This window comes from Anguilla rostrata, chromosome 14, assembly GCF_018555375.3.
Source record: "Anguilla rostrata isolate EN2019 chromosome 14, ASM1855537v3, whole genome shotgun sequence".
Classification (NCBI taxonomy): Eukaryota; Metazoa; Chordata; class Actinopteri; order Anguilliformes; family Anguillidae; genus Anguilla; species Anguilla rostrata.
Genome location: NC_057946.1, coordinates 9,502,599 through 9,525,469, shown reverse-complemented (window position 1 = coordinate 9,525,469; position 22,871 = coordinate 9,502,599). Strand labels below are relative to the sequence as shown.

Here is a 22,871-nt window from a genome sequence, read left to right as displayed (position 1 = left end):
ACAAAATACAAATACCAAGTGACTAATAAGAAGCAGGGCCACCCTTCACTTAATCCTTAGAGCAGCTTCAATCCTTCTTGGAATGCTGTCATACAAGCTATAAACTGTGTATAGTGAGATGTCGGACCATTTTTCAAGAAGGAAAGCTGAAGGAGTAGAAATGTACTTTGTACTCAATGCTCATTTCATCCCGGTGTTTGTGAAACCACTCTTGAATTTGTTTTGCAGTGTGTGTAGGGAGTTATGATGGAATATGGGGACATCCTATGGGAACAGTTTTTTTGCACCATAGGGTACATCTGTTCTTGAAAATGGTTTCATATTCCTTTGCCATTAAATGACCATGCAGAACAATCACTGGACCAAATAACTTCCATGAGATAGCTGCTCACATCATTGCACATCATGATGATTTGTTACAGGTGGCAACAGACATTGTGGGTTGAAGGCTTCCTTTGGCTTTCTCCAAATGCAAACCCATCCAGATGTAGGAAAAAGAATAAAAGACTATCACTATCAGACCATATTACTGTTTCTATTGCCTAGGTGATTCCCACTACATTTTTCACTGTCCTGCAGGTCTGCCGGCCACAATTGGCACCAGCATGGTTCAGATATGATACCAGACTGTGAGGAAAATAAGCATAATAAACTGAGAAATTAAGCCGTCAAGATCATAATATTCCCAGAGGCCGAACACTTCTTACTTCATTTTCTTTAGACCTACTAACCAATTATTCATGTATGTATTCATTTATTGCACTCAAAGCTGTAATAAATCAATACAAGCTCTATAAGCAGTCTCCATAAGGAATCTTCTATAAGCCGTTTCGCCTACACCTTGTCACTCAAAATGCCAAGCTGTTTTTTATTTATTGTACATTTCCAGCTGGTCAACTTTTTGCAATGCATTTTGTTTCTTTAATATGTGCATAAGGTGCTGGGGGCTGGTCACCATTGGAGTCTGACAAATATCAATGGCTTGAAATTGATCTGGGAGAAAGGACTGAGGTAACAGCCATTGCCACACAGGGGAGATATGGGAGCTCAGACTGGGTGACCAGTTATCTCCTAATGTTCAGTGATACAGGCAGAAACTGGAAACAGTATTGGCAAGAGGACAGTATTTGGGTGAGTACAGAATTTTAATAGGCATGCCAAAAGTGTGACATTTTGCCATAGCATGGTATTTTTCTTTTGGATTTGAGTCTCCTTAAAACATAAATTTAAATAAGGCTGCTATAATATTTCACCCCAGCAAGTAAGTAGGTTCAGTGTGGGAAAACTGACAAAGACTCTGTTCCAGATTTTGATGTTGACTGTAAGTCAGACATGGATACATACAGCAGGGAAAATTTTTTAGTTGGCACAATTTAAGTGGATGTTGAGGGAAGTGAGCCTTCGTATTGGAAACATTTCACAATGAGACATTACTGAGAGTAATAAGGCTGAATATTGTAACATGCGTGCTAAGGTTAAAAAAGAACTACAGGAAGCCAAGAGGCTCTTTGAAAGGCAAAATACCCATGAGGAAAAAAGTAATCATAAACATTTATTTTAACACTGTGGTAGGAAAAGAAAAGTAAAAGAGGATATCAGTTGAATCAGGAATGAAGAAGGAGCATTGCTTTATAAGAATAAAGGTATTGCTGATGCCTTAACTAGTTACTTCATTGAGAGTTTGACTAGAGAAGAGGTTACTAATAGAGTGGAAGGCATATTCAGTACTTGGAATATCTTAGCAGATATTGAGATAGAGGATGAAGAAGTACTGGATGAATTACATAAACTAAAGACAAATAAGAGAGCAGGCCCTGGTAGCATATACCCTAGGGAACTCAAAGAGTTTGGTGAGATCATCTTTAAACCACTGGCAGGTATTTTTAGACAGTTTTTAGAAGCTGGATAAATACCTGAGGACTGTAAGCAAAGTAATATAATACCAATATATAAGAAAGGCCACTGTACTGATCCAGGAAACTACAGACCTGTCAGTTTAACTATCATTAGAGACAAGTTAGAAGTGTTTCTTGAAAATAACAACATCCTAAGGGATAGCCAGCATGGTTTTCGCAAGGGAAGGTCATGCCTGACAAACCTTCTGGTATTTTTTGAAGGAGCTACCAAGTGTTTTGATTATAACAAGGCTTATTATATTATATACATATATTTGCAAAAGGCATTTCATAAAGTACGACATGACAGACTTGTTTACTTTTTATTTTGGTTGTTGCTAGAATCATTTTTAAATATTTCTCAGCTGTTTATGAATGCAAAAAAGTATTAAAACAACACATCAGCAAAGAATTCACAGATCTCATTTTCCTGGACCTTTAAGCTCTATGTTAGTGTAAAAGTGTACTGTTTGAGGATATTTCTAAATATGATAAAGTATATTTATTAAGTGCGTTACTGTATGTACTTATTAGTTGAACTCTAGTACTATTTTAGAAATGTTAAACCCAGTGTATTTATAAGCTGTATTTTAGTCAGTGACATTCAGCATATTTAACACCAGTGTATTTTAGAGGTAACATATTCCTCAAAAGAACACCAAAACCTGTGCTTAATTTAAGCTGCATTTTAGTAAATATACTTTGTGTGTATTATCACAATGCAATTTAAGAGGATTTTAAGTTCATTCTTTAATATCATACTAAAACTTCTGTTTCACTTCAGCTATTTACATTTTAACAGAAGACAAATTATACCAAAGGATTTAAAGAAAAACACCTACCTTAACACAAACCATAAATCCATTTGGAAAAAGGGTCTCAAAATTGACATCCGCAAATACTCAGACACAAAACAATCATACATGCATGCGGAAGCACACACACGCCCAGATTCGTTTTTGGTTTAAGGTGTAAATTAAATAAATATGACAGTACACATTTCCTTTTAAATCCTTGAAATGTGGAGTGCCCAAGAGTGCTGTGGATTTATTCATTTTAGTAGGCAGGCAGAGAACTGGTTTTGCATTTTCAGGTTTTTATCTTAATCCTCTTAAGTCATTCACCCATGAAAAAAGTCATATTTTCCTTGTAGTGGGCACAAGTATTTTTGAACCCTTTAGGCACTATACTGGACATGCTTTTTTATTTATTTATTTTTACTGTTCAATTCCAATGTTAGCTATATAATGACTTGCAACAATTGTTTACCAATATTTATTCTGGACCTTTATCACCAAACAGTTATAGTGGTTGAAGCAAATACCTTTAATTACTATTCTGAATTTTAGAGGACAGATAAGTACAAAATCAAACATTAACTACTGAATTTGTCCTTTTTAATAGTGATCAGTATTAAATAATCAATACTTAGGTTTGACTCTGCACTACGAGTAACATCAGTACATCAGGATATTAAATTTACAGCCAGTATTTTAGGTTTTCATAGCCTGTATTGTGATTGACTTTATTGCCCAAGAGTCAGCACATCTTGAACACACCTTATTCCTTGTCATAATACCTGAGAAAATATGAAAAAAATGGATGACGTGCGCTAACTTATTTAAAAATCGCTAACATTAGGAATGCTCCGATCCACATTTCTTTGTGCAGAATCCATGCAAAGAACTTTGGCCTATACCGATGCCTGATCTGCTGAGTAGTGCAATCTTTTTAAACTGCCCGGGCCTGGTTCTACAATGAGACTATGAAGATGCAGATACTCAGTTGCACTTCATATATCTAGCTCCTTTGGAACCTTATGCTGAGAGAATTAGGCTAATGAAAACAGACTGCAAGCAGGTTTGCTCTATAAAACTGTTACAATTTCTGTAAGAAAATAAGCAGGATTGTATGATGATTGGATGTATGTTTTTATCACACTGATTGCTTCCATTATTTATCAAGGGCTAATACAATTATGATTTTCTGTTTATACTTCTAATTGAAGAATAGATTTTTTTTAATTTTTATTTATTATATAAGTCAAAAATGTGTGTAGCTATGTATAATGTAAGAACACTAGCTACAGCGACAATAATGGATATCATTATTATTTGATTTTGAGGGGATTATGTTACCGTGACGCTCTTAAGTCTTGTCGTGGCACAGTACCATGGCTGATTATTAGCAGAAACCCTGATGCTTGTATAATTATAGTTTAAGAATATTATATAATCAAAAGTGCTAATTTGACTGATTAGGCTAGTCAATCAGTTCTGACTAATCAAAACTGCAAACCGGAGAACTGACCCAACGTCCCGCACTTTTGTGTCTTACCAGATAAAATTGTCAAAATATGATGCTTGCGGTTATAGGGCTGTGAAATGGCTGTGTTTATATTTAATGTAATAGTGAATCTCACATTTAGAGCTAGAGTTGAATAAACTCAGCATATTCTACAATCAATTCCAAATGTACATATTTGAAAGGTATACAACAGTCACGATATTCAGTTTCTCACTGGAAGTAGTTCTATCCAATCAAAAATGTGTCAACTGATATCATTCCATTCTAAATTGTGTCTTACATCTGCTTTGCTAAGTGTAAATTTTCCTAAAATACATGAATTGAAAAGGCATATCTTAGTTTATTCAGTAACATGGTTGTGTTTGCTTTCAGATTACCTCAAAGATGCTTCTTTTTTCCCCCCAGGCATTTTCAGGGAACACAAATGCTGACAGTGTCGTCCAGCACAAACTGCAGCAGCCTGTAATAGCTCGGTTCCTACGTGTCCTTCCTCTGGAATGGAACTCAAATGGAAGGGTAGGAATGAGGCTAGAGGTCTACGGATGCCTATACAGTAAGTACAGAGAGCGTATCAGTCTTTGAGGGGTGCTCCCGTTGTGATCCTGCATATTATCAATCCTTAGTGGCTTCTTTTTAAAACAATACATATTTTTTTGGGTCTGCAAATTTGCAAATGCAGTTGGTTTGTAAAGAAGAGTTAATGAGAGGCTTAAAGGCAGACACCCAATATGTCAAAAAAAAAAAAAAAAGGCAGACAAATGGCCACATTGCTTTTGTCATTTTTTGGAAGGTTTGGATCGTATGGGAGGTTCACAAATGTTTAAGCACAGCACACATTGAATGAAAATGAGACTTTAGTCATCCTGTTGTGCTTCAGTTTTTACTTTGGGGAGCTATACTGTGTATATAATCATGCCGCTTAACATAAATAATGGAGACAGATTCCTAATGTAAGCCAAAAATGTTTCTCCGGGATTTAAAATCTTTCACTTAATATATGCTTTTGGAATGCTTTCTAGCTTTGAAATGCTCTGACATAATTTATTATCCTCAGGATTGCACTCGGAGGTGTCTATCATTAGCACTACACTGCTGGATATGCATTATGCATATATATATATATATATTTTTTAAAAAACCATAACTAAATACTGTTTAATCCCTTAAAAACTCGAGGGTTTACCCAGAATATTTTTGAAAAGATGATATTTAAGCTGTCGGGGACTTCCTGCTGTGTACATAACATTATTGGTCCTGTTTTATTTTAAGGATGCAAACAGTTGGTAAAAGGCTAGTGAAAAACAAAAAGATTTGTGAAAATGGTGTGTGTATTTGAATGGTACTAATTCACCTGATGCGCTGGGCAGGGTGTAAGATCATAATGAAATGAAGGTGTGCCACTTGCTGACCTATCAGGACGTCTTTTGCAATCTATTGAAATGAGTGGTCATTTCACATATCCTTGTTTTCCATTTGTTTAAACAGTGCTTAGTGGCAATATTCCCACTAGGTACTCCCAGGTTTAATTGACCATAATAACCTTAATGCATTATTACACTGACTATGAAGTGTTTCTTTTAAAGATGTGAATTTGTCATAGTCTCGGTTGTTAATCGCCATACTTCAGCTGAAAAGTTATCATTCTTCAGCCTACACAGCATATGTCATGCATTGCAGTCCAATTCAGATTTGTCCTTAAACTGAAAAGGAGTTAACCTTCATTTATCAGACAGAACGCCATCAATCCTAAATTCGTATGCAAAATGATTTAGTAACTCATTTGAAAAGGCATCGTTCCTCAGTCTACAACTGAGAGTCCGATGCACATTTTAGAGTGAGATGACATGTTGGTTTTCAGTTCAATACTACTTCAATTTTTTGTCTGGGTTCAATACCCTCATGTCTTTTAACAGCAATGGATATGTGCAGTAACATGTAGCTAAAACTGTAAACAGGGCAAATTGTTAGAGAGCATCTTTTGCATTATTTCTGTCAGTGGTAAAGCTGTTGTGGCACCAGCTCCTGACCACTAATGCCCTGTTTTGGTTTTCACACTGTTCCTTTGATTTTCCCTGTCTTGTGTGTGTTATTGCTTGTTGTTATTGGATAATTGATTCTACACCGCACGTCTGGCATATTCAGTGATTGTCTGCATGTGTCTCACAGTATACTGTGTGTAAGCTACTGGTTTTGTTCAGTTCAGTGTTTGGCCTTCATATGTTCTTCTCGCTACTAGTCCCCCATATCTAGGTTTTATTTTTTTATTTTTTTATTTTTTACTTCTGGTGTTTCCTTGTTCTCTGTTTTGTTTTACCAGAAAATAATTATTGCTCACTTCCTCAGCCTTCCTGAGTGATATCTGCACCTGGGTCCTAACCCTGTGTGTCAGCCCATGACAGAAGTTAAAACTGGTAGTTTGCTTCCAAAATGTATTTTTAGTTGTTAGCTATGTTATGTGACTAGCCAAACAAAGGGTAGCCTGCACATGTTATTTGGAACATTGTGTTACTCATTTGCTAATTCAGGTGACGCAAGATGCCACAAATTGCCTATTTAGCTGGCTAACCAACAAGCTACAGTATATATGAGCAGTGCAGCACTGGAACAGCCAAAAGCAATTAAAAATTAATCTGAGAACGGAAATAGCATCTTTACTTCAGACTCAGTTATTAGGCTAAAGTTGTCAGACAGTGTCCAAAGGTGTGTGTGTGTGAGGTGTTGAAATTTAAAAACGGAGTAATTATGCCATATTGTGACATGTCTGACTTAGAAATTACATGTCATCCTGTCTGACAATTGAGGTATAATGTCTTTTCAACATGATTGATGCCATGAAGGCTAAGGCATAACTTTTCATTTAACATTAGACAATTTGCAATGGAGATTTGATAATGTCCTTGATACTGATAATGGGATGCACAATTATCACATGTGAAGCTATGATGGAAGCATATTTTAATAATATGCTTTCATAATAGTTTCATACTTGATCATAGGTATGACTGGTCCAGCCCAACTTCTAATGACCCAGTTTCTGTGCTTGTGATGCCCTGAGTCTTCCTGTCTGTGCAGGGTTTTTGTCAGAAATGAGCCCAATGTGTTATTGTACACTTACATCTCTCTTCCACAAGTGCAAGCCTGTGTTGCGTGAATGTTATTTTACCATTGGAATGATTAACCCGTTCTTGAAATTCCTTGACTAGGTGAGAGGGATATAGAGAAGATAAATGCGTGGATTCTATGCAATAACATATGCTCATGAATACATATTCATAGTTGTTGTGTCATGCATCACCATAAATCTTGTTTTGCATAAAATGGAAACCTTTAAATGCCTTATAGAGTTTTTACTTGTAATATGTTGTTTGCAGAGTCTGATGTGGCAAGTTTTGATGGCAGCAGCTCATTGCTCTACAGGTTCAGTCAAAATTCAAGTCAAACAGCCAAAGATGTGATATCCATGCAGTTCAAAGCACTGCAGAACTCTGGAATTATCATGCATGGCGAAGGACATGGAGGACACAGCCTGACACTTGAGCTACACAAAGGAAAGCTCTTACTTCATATCAAAACAGGTACTGCTCTCTCCTCCTTTTTACACTCTTTCGTGCTCTGCATGGATTTGCAGGTACCTTCAAGGGGTGTTGGGACCACTTCCAATGCTGAATTTCTCATGTGGGATCACTAAATTATTTATGTGAATGTACGAGCTGGGGGGTCAGCTGTACACATTTTATAACTGCATTTTGAGAGCCAACAGTAGATACCTAAATGTGTAGCATACCTAATGAAAGGGGGTGGGGGTAGCAGGCAACCATCTTAGATTCAGCTGCATAGATCATTTTGACTGTAGCCCCTTGAAGTGAAAATACAGCTCTGAGGATACAGTACATTTAACAAAAAAAAAAAATGTTTTCGCTTGACAGAAATGCTGGCTGCATTAACCTAGTCCAGCCATCAGGCCATGCCCTTGATTTCCAATGTGTAAAGAGATATGAAAGCATTTCGCTCTCACTGTTGAACTATGGGCAGTAGTACTGCCACTTCTGATAATTTGGAGCAATACACATGTGGCTGAAATAATTTAGGGTATGCAACTGTACTTAATTGTTTGTCATCTTTAGTTAATGCACACAATGAGCCAAGTGCTTCATAATCCAGATCTTCAGTATACTCTTGATGCAGTATCGGAGCCGGGATGCTCCAGTGCTCCAGTGAATGCTTGAACGTCCCTATGGTTCATCTACAATTACAGAGCCCCAGAGAGAAAGCAGCAATGAGCCCACTACGCAGTGATAAATGGGTGCATTTAGCTACAACACCATGCTTCCATTGAGACGTGTATTTATATTTTAGTGTCCGTTGTGAACAAATGATTTCCATGAGAGAGAAGTAAATAATGCCCATCACAATTAGCAAGTGGAATACAGCTTATGTGAAATGATTCACAATGGTTTGTTTATCAATTGTATATATTAAGCCAACTAACTAACAATGCATCGTCATTTACAACCTCATTACATGCACTTGAAAGGTTGATGTCTTCCTTAAATCAATTTCCTTAAATTCCCTTATAAAATCTCATTCTAGATCTTGATCTAATATGTTCAAACATCACATACAGGTTGCAGTAAGGTTTTATTCTTTATCTCTTTTTTTGTGATGGGGAAATGTAAGATTTCTAGAATTCTGATGTGCAGATCACATTTTCACAAAAATGCCACCGATGTGTTCACCAATCAGTTTTTTAGTGAATTGCATCCATTATTATATCATGATAATTTGACTTAATTGAATACTTCTCTGAAGCACTATATTGGAAAAAAAAAGACAAATGGAACTTATTTCATACGCTTCATAATAGCTTTCATTTACTAATAGGCCCAAAGTGATTTGTTTTTTGACCTAACAATGGTTTTAGAGTGAAATTAGCGGAAGGGGACATTATGAGGATGAGTACCCCTTGTGTTCAAAGTGTATTCAATTTTAGGCTTTCAACTGAACGTTGAAAGTGCTTTTTTGCGTCACCCTATACAAGTTAATATCTGTGGCATTTATCCATGGGAAATGCCAAAAACATTCTAAACATTTGGCACTTTAACAAAAAAAGTACTTAAGAAAGTGACAGTTGATTTCAAAGATGGCCACTGCCTTTTCACTAGTCATCAGACTATTAAAACAGTGAGATTCAAAAGGTTTTCACCAAGCCTTGGTTCTACAGAAGGACACCTTACACTGTCTGGTAAGGCATGTTTTGCATTTAAAAAGTCAGTATTCACGAAACAGGAAGATTCCCAGTTAGAGACAAACCATGGAAATCATTAGTATGTTTTATCTGGAATTTATGTAAAGCAAACAATTTATTTATGTTCAGATTTGACATTCAAATTTGCAGTTATATAACATCATACTCCATTCATTTGGGAACCTTTCTATAAATGATTAATGCATTATTAAATGTAGTAACAAACCTGCATGAAAGCACAGATGGAAATATCCTCTCAAAAATATTCCAACCATGTGCATGACTGTCATCATTTTTGAATTCATATTAGCTGTGAGAATTTCACTGCTGTACAAGGAGGGGGTATTTTCAGTGCTGATATTTAATTCTTGTGGGAGAGATGTGGAACACAGGCAGCTGGTCAGCATTTCCCTCAGCCCTCTAAATTTATCTGACGAGAGGAAACATTAAATCGTCCAAATGAAAATGTACACACAATGTGGGAAGAATTTTTTTTTTGGCAGCACTTGCACTAGGGTGCAAGAAACGCTGTCATCCATGCATCCATTTCCATCTACAAAATCACAGTGCTCATCTTCTGTCACAGGATCACTTCTCTGCTGCTCCCTTTCCTGATTTTGTTTTCCAGTCTTGGAACAGGACAGAAAATTTGATAGAGTAAAAAATATTTTAAATGTTTTCTTTTTTTTAGTGTGCGAAAGATAAAGGCTATCATTACCATTCGCCACAATTAAATTAATATGTTTTCCATATTTTTGACTCATGATTTTACTCACAAACATCATTTTCTGTCAACTGATGTCTGGGTAGAAGAGACTCTTCTTATAACTTAAAATGAAAATGACGCAGGACTCTCTTCAATCATCGGTTTGCATTTTGTGGTTAGTGAGCTGGGTGCTTGTGCAATGTCTTAGTATCAGCTGTCTTTTTTGATATTTGTAAGGATTCTGGTGGCTGATGAAATGCCACTATTCCCTGGTGTAAATGCTTAGTTGCAAAGAAATACTGTACAACTGATTTACACACTACTGTAGCTTGCTGATGTAACAATGCCTACACTGAGATCAAAATATTGTCTATCATGTTCTCTCCTGCTGTATTATCTTTGCCTGTAGGTATGTTGCACTGGGTAATTCAGTGAAATGTTTGCATGCAAATCCAGTCATGTCCATAAAATTGCCATAATGGTATTCTTACCATTTTAATGTATATTCTTGCAGGCAAAACAAGGTCCATGTTTCCGGAGAACCAAAACGTGGTGACACTGGGAAGCCTGCTTGATGACCAACACTGGCACTCTGTGGTTATTGAACGAGTTCACAGACACATTAACTTCACTGTGGACAAGAGCACACGTCAGTTTGAAATAAATGGAGACTTCAGTCACTCTGATATTGATAATGAGGTGTGTTGTCCAGTTTAGTATAATTTGTAATGCGTTCATTTATATTGCTATGACATTTTTCTGTCTCACACACAGAGTCTATAAATGGGTCAAGAGGTAAACATTTGCTCTCCTGTTTTCTGTTTACTTCAGTCAACTGGTGAACTCTTGATCCGCGATTTATTGTCTTCAGTTATTGTAAAGATTGAATGCTAATACACTGCTTAAAGTAGGCAAATTAAGTTGTCAAAATTACTTAATGTAGCTGTACCAAAATTAGTCTTTTCATGGCATCAATGTCATGAAACTACATTTCAGAATGATCTTAGTGGAATATCTATGCTATAATTGGGATAGGATATTTAAAATGATTTTAAAAAATATATATTTTTAATTGTTTAATCCTACTTTAAATACAGTTGATGAAGAATCTACAGTATAATAAAATACACATCCACATCATCGTGACATCATCCACTTGATGTAAACCACATGATGTCTGTTTAACTTAAACATAAGCAAATAAGGTCAAGGTTGCTACAGTCATAAAATCCATTAAGGTTTAATATACTGTTTTGATTTTATATATGGGTGTCTCAACAGTACATTATTTAAAGTGATTGTAAAGTGGCTGAAAATAGTTTAAATAACCATAAATTATCCAAGAGGGATGGATCCATTACACATCCACATCCACAAAATATCTATTCAAAATAATGTCAATAACTATTATAACACACATTTCAAATCAGGCATAAAATCTGTATTGGGGGGTAAAATACCTCAGGATTGAATGGCCATGGTTGGGAGTGGCCCGCTAGCCCACCTCCCCACTGAACTCCTACAAAACGGTCCCACCCACAAGTAAACAAACACGTGGCTGAACAAACACACCTCAGACAAAGTACCTGAACTTCAGTGCTGTTTGCTATCTGTGAACTCATACAAATTAATTTGTGAAGAGGGCAGAATATTCTATCTATGTTGCTAAAGTGGACAACGATTCTCTATCGTAAAGTTCAGACTCAAAGAGGCTGTTTTAGCGGGAGAGAATACTTCAATTTGCCTCAAACTATGGGAGGAGATATGCAATAAGACTAAAACATTTATTGGTTGTTATATCAGGTCCTTCATGACATCATGAAGGACCTGGACCCAATAGCTCAGAGTCCAGTAATAAATTGAACTCCACCCATTCAGTCCACACATATGAAAAGGTTTAGGCTGATGAGTCGATATTGCAATACAATTGATTCCTCATACTGTTGTTGATGCTTAATACATTACCATAGTAACCCCATACAATTTTTCACAAATGTACCTTTACAGTCACTTTAAAATAATGTATACTACATTTACTGGCATTTTATTAAAAATGTAAAACGATTCTAAACATTTAGCACATTTATTATGTTAAAAAGGATGTGTTGTGAAATTTAACTTTGCAATAATCTTATTTCCTAAGCTTAGCTTTGGAGGCGTCCCAGGCCATGGGAAATCAAGAACATTTTCTAAGAGAAACTTCCATGGGTGCCTGGAGAACTTGCTCTATAATGATGTCAATGTGATAGATCTTGCAAAACTCAAGCACCACGTAACAGCCTCGGTATGTTTTCAAAATAACTATTTTTGTCAAAGTGATCTATAGTTAGACCTCAAGTGAAAAACCCTTTTCATTTTTTGCTGACCAGTGAATTCTTCCACTGTGCTGTTTTCTTTATGCTAGGTAGTTATTTCCTTAGACTGATGCGCATATATAATGCAATTCAAAGGCATCCTATCCTTTTCTGATCGACCTTCTAAACATTGCACCCTGATTTCACAGTCAAGGCACAATTGTGGCAATAGGATAGTGGCAAATTACAGCACGTCCAACTGCATGTGGGGATTCTTGCCTCAAACTGTCTGGATTTGATACCAGGCTCTACAGCCAAGCCCCCCGGTGCCTTAATGAGATGAGTAGCCCAGCAGACCTGTATATTTTAGCCATTTACCCAAGAAGTCTTGTGGGAAAAATATTCAGGAGTCCATTCAAACAGTGCCCAGTCCATGCTGCTCAGTTAAATATTTGGCTATAAGTGCATTTGCCACTTTAAGTTTAATACCGCCTTTGATTGGTCATAACTCTGAGGTTGATGTGTTTGTAGTATCTTCCATAGGTAAGCAAATAATATTAGCTTCATTAAATATTTTAAACTTTCACTGCAATGAAATGGAGTACAAATTCCAACACTATATTGCATGGCTATACCCTCGGCATATACTGCCAGGACAACAGAACTGCATGAGCTGGTGGCAGAAAAGGTTAGAAAGGCACATTGGAGATTAGGTCATATGCCATGTATACATCACAGCCAGTGTACTAATTTTGAGAGAAGTATCTTTTTACTATTTGCAAAAAAACAATGTCTTTATTGTATTTTTTTCTCAGATTAAAATCATAGTATTTGGAAACTAATTTATTTAACCAAACTATTTTTCATTTCAAAAGCACATTGAGATTGAACAACTCTGAGCTCAGATTGCTAGCTGTTTCTAAAGTGATGCAGTTATTCTTTTGTCTTTAAATACGAAGATATATCCTGTTCAGAGTAAAAAATAACACATATAATTAGTGACTTTTTTTTTTTTTCCACAGCACACGTTTTTAAAGTTGGTAATCAATAAGTCACCTGCTATCAGTGGAAGTCACTTTATTGGTACAAGTAGACCTTAAAAGACAAAGATAAAAATAGTGAGAAAAGCAGTCTTTAAACCGCTTCTCTAATAGCTTTTTTATTATAGTTTCTATTTTATCACAGGTATTCAGTTTAGCTGACTTTATGGGTTCTTGACCTTCCAAAAATGTATGAAATATTTGACCTTTACTGCACAGATAATCACTTCGGTTTGAAGCACCAGTTTGAAAATGGCACTGTGCTGCACTGCACTGACAAAATGTCAGAATTCCTTGGTTCTGTTCTAGTGAAGTCCACAATCAGTTGCAGTACAAATGAAGACTTTCATTTTGGTTGCCTTATAATTATTCTTCCTTTTAGTTCATAATGAGCATGAATAATTCAATTCAAGATATGCATCAGCACTTCCTTAATTAGAGGTTTCAGTCTGGAAAGGTCTCAAAAATGATGGGTGAGAGTCAAAAACACATACATTTTTTTTTAACATTTCACAAGGTTTTTGTGTTTTCTGAATATCATATTCTCTGAAATTATAGTAGACACTGATGTCCTAGATATATGATAGGGACCATTCAATGAAAGAGGTGAGCAAAGATAATTGAAATCAAAACAGTTCTATTGACATTCACTGGATTGGTAGTGTCTATTAGCTAAGTGCATGCTTAACTCATTGAGAAGAAGGTCACAGGTTCAACCAAGGTAGGTTACAGCAGTCGTACCTTTGCACATGATGTTTAAACCACTTGAGTGACTCTGGCCTTTACAATTAAGACCTAATTGTATAAGCGAGGTGTAGTGTATACTTCAGCTTGGTACAGATGGTACAGTTACTGACACATGGCCATAGTCATTAGTTCAGATTTTACCCGATTTGGTGCTCACAACAGCATTACATTCAAATGAGGCATGGCCATGTGGATCTCATTTCCACAAGGTTGATTAATGTCATTACTGTGATATTAATTGTCCTTCTTCAGGATATCCGTTAGCTAGTGAGAACACCTACCACTCCTACCCCACACCCTCACCTCCATGAGCTGTCAAGACAAATTTGTACTCAATGCACCTGTTTATTGGAAATAATTAATATGTGTACTTTCAGGGAAATGTTACATTTGCTTGCTCTGAGCCTGCTGACGTTCCAGTGACATTCCTAGGCTCTGAGAGCTACCTGCAGTTGCCAGGGCCTCTTCAGAAGGAGAGTTTGTCAGTCAGCCTGCATTTCAGGACTTGGAACAAAGCAGGTCTTCTGATGACTACTGAAATGCATCAGCATGCAGGAAGCTTGTGGCTTTACCTCAGTGAGGGCAAAGTCAAATTACAAATTTCTAAGGCTGGGAGAATTTTGGCCGATGCTACAACAGGTAATATCATCCACATGCTTCTCATTTCAAAATTTATGAGAAATTATTTTACCCAGATATTTGAAATGTATTCGGCTCAAAGTGTGTGTAGCAGCCAATGTATCTCATTAAGGTGAATACTTCAGTGTATTGTTATAATTGTGACATAGGGAACAAGTGGGAGGAATTCATCTGCAAGCATATCCTTTTTTAATAACTTGGTACATATTAAAAATGAGACTGCATTTGTTCCTTGACATTTTGTATTCTTCGAAATAAAACATCACTGTCATTTATGGCCACATCAGAAGTAAAAAATGTCATGCAAGAGTCAATTTTGATAGAATGTGTAGTTCTGTGGGATTTTCTCCATCTTTAAAAACGTACATTTCAATCTTCTCAGGGTCTGGCTTAAATGACGGACAATGGCATTCTCTGGAACTAAATGCAAAGAGAGGACGTGTAAGCTTAACCGTGGACAAAGAGGCAGGGTCTGCTGCACATGCAAGTTCACCTTTCCATGTTGCTTCTGGCAACAATTTATTTTTTGGAGGTAAGGATTTGTACTATTCATCATACAAGATTGAATATGGTCAAAGCACTGATGTCTAATTATTTTGTATCCTGAAGGTTTCCCACAGTCATTTCGCTACAGCGAATGTACAACATACTGTATGAGTCCTCCCAAGGCCAAGGAGAGAACAGACACTGTAATAAGCCATCTCAAAATGAAGCTAATGTAGAGAAAGCAGTTTTCTATTTTTCCACCTCTATGACTTTCTAAGGGCTGTGGAGTCATTTAGCATCAGATTCATGTCTCAAACATCTTGGTATAGACTTATACCTTTGACCTCAATCTCACATTTTCAGACAGGTCTACATTACTCGCTTTGAATGGTCATAAAATAATAATAAAATAATACATAGAACGAAGCAAGTAAGAACCCTTGGACAGCCACCGGCCACAGCCAGTGTTTTGAAAATTGGTACTCCAGCAGTCTCCTAGATACAGGACCATTCAGCAGAGAACAGAGCAGAGCCTGCTCTTAATGGATGAGCCCCATCTCGATTGCCTGCTAGCAGTCTGCTGCAGTGCTGATTTGCAAAATGTTGGCAGACCAACAGCTGTGCTGACAGTGGGCCATTAGTGGACAGCTATTGGGCACTGTGTGTATTGTTCAGCAGGAATACCATTATTGTAGTCTTTTGTATAAATCCTACAAATTTATTGAGAGGGCAAGAGTGTTCATTTGGACAATGATGCATCCTTGTGACAATGAATGTTGTATGTTGGCATGGGACAATGTTGAACACCATTTAATACAGTTAAATGCAAAAGTATTGGGACAGTTATCTAATTTTTTTTTTTTCCTCTGTACTAATCAAATTAGTATTTTCAATTTAAACAATGTATCTTGAATTGTAAATACGTGATTAAATAACAGGAGTTTAATGCAATTAATGTAGCCTTTTCAAGGTCTATAGAGTTAACAAAATAACGGGCAGGTTCTATTGAAAAGAAGTAACTTGAAATGCGTTTATCTCTGCATTTGGGTAAGAGGGTTCAGATGGGATCTTTTTGCATATACTGTAGATGCTGTCATCTGTCACTTTTCATTATTTTATTTTTTTTCCTTGTGCTATAGTTTTTCACTGTACAATGAAAATGGGAGAAAAATCATCTAAATTAATGTGATATACTACAATTCCTGATCATGATTGATTTTGATCATAATTCATTGCCTTAAAAGATACTTTGAAACTTACTGTATACTTGAAACTTAGTCTTTTGCATCATACATAGGCAGACTTGTCCCCTGGATTTACACCCTGCTTGTGACTAAATGTGTCAAATGTTAGCAGGGTTGCTGCAATGTCCCCATTAGGTGACACTTGAAAGTACACAAAATAGGCCAATTCAAGTTCCAATTATAGCACCCTAACCTAATGTTCAGCAGAAAATATATAGCAAACTCGATAATGGCATGAGCTTGGAGCTGTGATAATATGAATATGTGAGTATGCATGCATCTGGAGATAGTAAAACAGTGGGTTTAAGTGGTCTCAGCTGCCATGTAATAAAACAAATGGATAAATGGTGTCAAATGGATATATATACAGTGTAACCTACTTGTAAGCATTCCAGATGAAGAAATAACCCAGATGTAATGATGAAAGACTAGGGTATATTCAAATCCTATCCAAATTTCCAAATACTTTTAAATAAGTTGATTTACTCAGTTTATTAATAAATTCTTAAATTTATTATGTACAGACACGACTGAAGTACTACAATACTATAGCTATTGCAGCTACTGTAAATGCTGTACCATGTTCTTACTCTATTTCTTGTGTACTACTTTGAGTACTATACTGTAACTTCGATAACACTGTATGCAGTATGTATGAAAAAAAAGCATCCATTCTCTCAGCTCCATTTATTTGAATGCACAACGGTATATTTCTTTCAAGATTAAAGTTGTCAAGGATGGATGCTGATTGTCGCATGTGGGTTGCACGGTACAATTATAGGGTGCTGACCACATACTGTAGCTTCAAGAGATTGGTAATTTGCTTGGTCTGACAGAATATTTAAGTACTGCTGTGTGTCCTTCACTTCAACACATTATACAAAGATTTCTGCCGTAAATAGCTGCAAGAACAATTCCAAACCGCAAAATGTTCAATGTAAAATCAACTCTAAGAGATTTACTGTGCAGTTTATAGCTTTTAACTGTATATAATAAAGGAAGGACAGCTGGTAGCTCTAAATGGACGGCCTATATACAAGAATATATCGCACTTCAGGGCTGGTTAACAGCCCTCAGCTTTCTACACACACCACCCCTGCTGTGCCATTTATTCTTGTGTATGTACAGCATGTGATTTATATCCTACATGCTGCATTACATGAACAAAAAAATATTGTATTGAGTTCATGAATGTATTTCTTATGCCATATTGAAGGCTTATTTTTATTTTTGGCATTTACAGGTTGTCCTGAAAACAAAAATAACCAAAATTGTAGAAACCCATTCAACAGTTTTCAAGGATGTATGCAGCTAATATATGTCGACAATATTGCTGTGGACTTAATCAAGGTGCAACAGAGAATCATGGGTAATTTCAGTGACTTGCAAATGGACTTATGTGGGATCATTGATAGGTAAGTAGTCTGAATCTTGAGTTTCCATATACAGTGTTTCATATATTTGCAATTTGTTTAATCTGTGGTGTCTGTCAGATAATGTATGTGTTTGTGTGTGCATTTATTATTGTTGTATATAGTATTTATATATTTAAAAGGTGTAATTTGCCTCTAAAATATGAGTGCATTTATTTTCCTCCACTGCTGAGAATAAAGGAGTAATAATGTGGTAATTGTAGTAAGTTAGCAATGTTTACTTGCAGTGACCTGAATTTCCCTCTGAGTGGTAAAGCTCCCTACTCAGAATCAAAAAGTAAAGCAACAATTGCTCTTCAATCAAGTGGCAACAGAGCTGTAAAACTGCCAAGCACAACCAGTGCCTGCTTATCTTAAAATGTCTGATTAAATATTGACAAAATAGTCATTATTCTGATGTTACTGTTACATTGCTGCAATTACCAAGTATTTAACAGAGTTCTTTTTGCATTAATGACAGGATGAATGAGCTGTGAGCTGAGCGCTTGATGGTTCTTGACTTCTACTTGTGTCTTAAAAGTAATTTTTCCCTCTGAACTTCGTTACTTTGAGGAAACTTGTGGGAGAGAGATGTACCTTTTGAAAACGCAATTTATCTACCGAGGGCGACAGTGGAAAAAAAGCAGATAAGATTACTGTGGTCAGGCAAATCACACAGAAGACAAATCAGCAGAAAACACAGGCAGTGGAGCATATGAAATTTAGAGTTATTGTTCAGTGGAAGCCATACTTTGAAAATAACATTGTGAGACCACCCCTGTATGAGATTTGTTACATCTCACAGTGCTGGTGTGTTTCAAATTGTCTGTGGATTTTAGGGTATTATTATTTATTTTTTTTGGTGTTGTTTTCCCATCTTGTTCTGGACAAGGTATCCATTGTATCGTGATCACAGATAACCTGCATTAGTGGGCTATGCTTCAGATCAAAGAGACTGTAGCTTCTGTTCAATCTAACTGCGGTGTACTTCATCCTTAATTTTATCAAGAAATTTTCAGAAAACATAGTTTCACTGGGCTGTCGAGTGGCTTATGAAAGCACTACATCAGGGTGAACAACTCCAGTCTTGGAGGGTCTCAGTGTCTGCAGATTCTGTGGTTTCCTATCAATCAGGAGGCAATTTAGGCCTTGAAACAATGTATGTGGACTCTTTGGTCAAACTTTGACTTAAATTAAGCAGTTAAGTGCTGAAACACCGAATACCAGCATACACAACGGCCTTCTGGGACTGGAGTCAATGCACCCCTGCTCCAGACCTTTGTGCAGTAATGTGCTCCAACATCCGAAATTTAATCCTGAACAAAGCTGCACCGTCTGGCCGGCAGCCGTGTAGATACACAATTTGCCATATCATCTCCCAGGTTGGGTGGGTTTCAGGAGACTAGGAATTCATTGCCTACTGCAGTCTTCTATTCTATCTGCTCTGTCTGCATAAGTGATGTCTGCTGCTATGATTGCACAGCCTGGTGGTGGGTTGCAAAGGGAAAAGAAGCGCACATACTGGTCTGCACTGTTCTTCAATTTACAGAGGATGCCACAGTGATGGGACAGGACTGCAAATTACATTCAGTATTCCGAAGTGGGATAAGAGAGATACAACAGGAGATAAAACCTTGTTAATATAAAACAAAACATGATGTTGACAGCCACTGAATTGAACAAACTTTTGTGAATGCGCTTAGTTTATAAATGATATGTGAGCAACATACTCGCATGGTGGATGTTTCATTATTTGTTCACATATAATGATCCCAGAACAATTTTCTCCTAGGGCGTGTTCTAATCCATCCACATAGGCATTTTGTAAATGGTTAAACTCCCAGTTCTTTGTAAATTGGATAAACTGCCAATTTCAAGCAGCAGACTTTCCATAGGAGCAGCTACCCCCTGGAAGGTGATTCAGTGGTTGTGCAGAAAGCATTTGGAATAAAAATATATAAATGTATGGCACAGCTGCCGACTAACTGTTATATTAACGGAGCCGTTCTGAGAAAAAAGCATCCTAAAGCGCTGCATACTCTGCACTGGCTACTCTGCAATTTTGCATCTGGCAACCGATGTGCTTGAATCTCCCTTCATGTAATTTTAATTTCAGTGTCCATAAACATGAGCTCCTTGATGTATTCTTGGAAAATGCGGAACATTTTTTTTTTTCACACACAAACAGTTTTGCTAAAATTTTTTGCTACTCCCTGATATGCACTGCTCATTTTGGTGGCTAGGTTCTACTGCTCCAAAACTTGTTAAATTTGGTACATTTTATGACCAATTATTGAATTTGAAAGGCCAATCAGTCATCTAGAATCTGGCAGGAAAATGACATTGTTAGTAGATGCTTTCGCATGTTTCAACAGCTTTGGGCCTATGTTATAGATAAGGAAGGTCATTCTGAAATGTGTACACATACCTGTAGGGTGTGACCATTTCAACAGCTTTGGGCCTATGTTATAGATAAGGAAGGTCATTCTGAAATGTGTACACATACCTCTAAGGTGTGATCATTGTATACTGTTAAGCATGGGATCCCTCAGAAAACCAAAAAATAAAAAATAAATAAGTCACTGGTGTTTGAATTAAATGTAAAGGATGTAAATTAAACTTCAACAATGACCCTTGTGATATTGAAAATAAAGGATTGTCTGCATATTTTCTTGTAATTCCCAGTATAATCTATCTTAAAGGTTGCACAGAGTATTTATTTATTTATTTTAATTTTAAAAACAAAAAAGTATTGTCTGTATAATACACTGTAGATGCATTGAATTTTTAGTTGCTACTGTTCTTGAATATCTCACAATGCTTCCTATTCTGAATTACTTTTTGAGTGTATTACAAAAAGAAACATGCCTGTCATGTGTATAAATACACATTACGATGATGACATTAAGCCTTTTGAATTAAAAGGATGATGGATGCATTCTGGTTTTAAAATCCATTTTGGTACATGCTGGGGCCATAATATATGTTGTACAGTACTTGCCTCAGACGTCTTTAAAGATTCCTGAACATGATCTGCCCAATAGTAATGCTGCCATGTTACCTGAGCTCTTAGAGATTAGTCCCTTAGGGACAATGCTAGGATAAGGGCCATTAAATTTTAATCGATTGCAGCTTAACGAAAATATGCCAAGCCTCTGCCTCCCGAGCATTACAATTATCTGGTCACAGCAATTACTGTACACGGTCCCCAGGTACTGAAGTGTCAGACAGACCCCAGTCAAGCTGTATCATTGAGACGTGTCGGGCAAATATTTACAGTGTTGAAAAGAATGCATTGGAATACAAGAAATAGGCTGTTGCACAACAATTCATCATTTGGAATCAACAGCATTTAAGAATAGGTCACATATAAAGATACAAGCATAATGGTTTGCTCATGCTAGTGAAATAAGCTGGTGACTATGTGAGGCATTTTCAGACTCGGTCAACCTCAGTGTTTCTGTTTGTTGTGATCTAGCACAGTTTAAAGACATGAATGTTTTTATTGGTTAAGGGCCCTGTGTGGTCACATCTTCCATGTGTAGTGTTCATTAAGCCAGATATACACCTGTTTTTTTTTTTTTTTTAATTTTATGTTTTATTTTCCAAATCAGTCTGTAATGGATAGTTCACATATAACTGGCTACCCACTAAGCAGGTAGTTTTTCTGGGATGTAAATTGATGCACAACTTTAAAAAAAGCAACATGGTCTCTGAATGATCAAGCACCAAATCTTCCTGTCATGAGGAATCATGAGAACTAAGATAAATTCCCACCTGGATAGCATAGGCTTAATATTATATCATTTGATTTCATATATCACCATGAAAATATGATTACATTTATTGCACAGGATAGTTTGTTAATGACGTTCTTGTACACCCACATGAGGCATTGGTTTAGAAGAGATGCAAGATGAGACTGATCATGAACGGAATGAGAAAACAAATGTATATACAATTTGTAAAGGCACAAATGATAAGCGGCCTAAATGCACCTTAAGAGAAACTAATAACTTTTTCTTAGTGGCTGCAATAAAAAGGTGGTCATTCTTGCGATAACGGTTTGGGCCAGCTCAAACTATGTGATAACTTTTCCTCACAACAAGCATAATTTCTATGGGAAACATAGCTATAGTTATTGTTCATTGTAAAAAAAAAAATTAAAAAAAAAGAAAGTCTCACAGCTCTTGTTATGGAAAATGTTCTTAAATTTATGAATTATGAAGGCTAGTAAAATGAGACCTAAACATTACCATTGCTCTCGTGGATGTGAGAAGATTTACTTCTCAGAAATGCACCTATGCATTGAGATTATAAGACATTAATCCAAGTCACATTAACTGCGTATTCATAAACTTTACAAATCAGCTGAAAACTTTTACAAGTTGTCGTATGTCCTATATTTCACAGTTGCAGAAGTGCCAAATTTCAATATGTTATAAGCTGGCCTGTAGTAGGAAGATTGGCTAAATCCCATCCTCAATTTTTGGGGGATTTTTTTCCTTTATGAATAGGGATACAAAGTATACTCTGCCCTGTTTGGTACAGTACAGCTACAGTGTCTTTGTAATCCAGCAGAGTCTGCGGTTGGAGATTAAAGCACTCTTGTTCAAGGAAAGTCATTTCACCCATTAGGTAGCATATCTTTGGTTGTCAGGCACACTTAAACAGGTGACGCTTGTGTCATATTCAGCTGTGATTTTGAAGAAGTGGAGCATGGAGTGAAGCATGTACTGTATAATACAGGCGTTCAGCTTGGAGGGCTCATTTTATTGGTCATCCTAATGGTAAATACAAATTCTAAATTGTTGAATGAATTATCATTTATGGCAGTATAAAATAAGGATGACGTG

At 36.5% G+C, this 22,871-nt stretch overlaps 1 protein-coding gene across 4 annotated transcripts in view; it reads left to right on the top strand.

The window, feature by feature from the left end:
- cntnap3 (contactin associated protein family member 3) overlaps window positions 1–22,871 on the top strand; it is a 100,248-nt gene that overhangs the window by 41,239 nt on the left and 36,138 nt on the right. For 2 of the 4 annotated variants that reach the window (XM_064308277.1, XM_064308276.1), the window contains exons 3-10: window positions 938–1,131; window positions 4,608–4,755; window positions 7,574–7,777; window positions 10,668–10,852; window positions 12,297–12,437; window positions 14,612–14,873; window positions 15,256–15,405; window positions 17,847–18,018. In XM_064308277.1, the coding sequence (XP_064164347.1) occupies window positions 938–1,131; window positions 4,608–4,755; window positions 7,574–7,777; window positions 10,668–10,852; window positions 12,297–12,437; window positions 14,612–14,873; window positions 15,256–15,405; window positions 17,847–18,018 (1,456 nt within the window). Of the gene's footprint in view, window positions 1–937; window positions 1,132–4,607; window positions 4,756–7,573; window positions 7,778–10,667; window positions 10,853–12,296; window positions 12,438–14,611; window positions 14,874–15,255; window positions 15,406–17,846; window positions 18,019–22,871 lie in introns of those variants that run through there. The other 2 variants (XM_064308278.1, XM_064308279.1) reach the window with 2 other exon arrangements.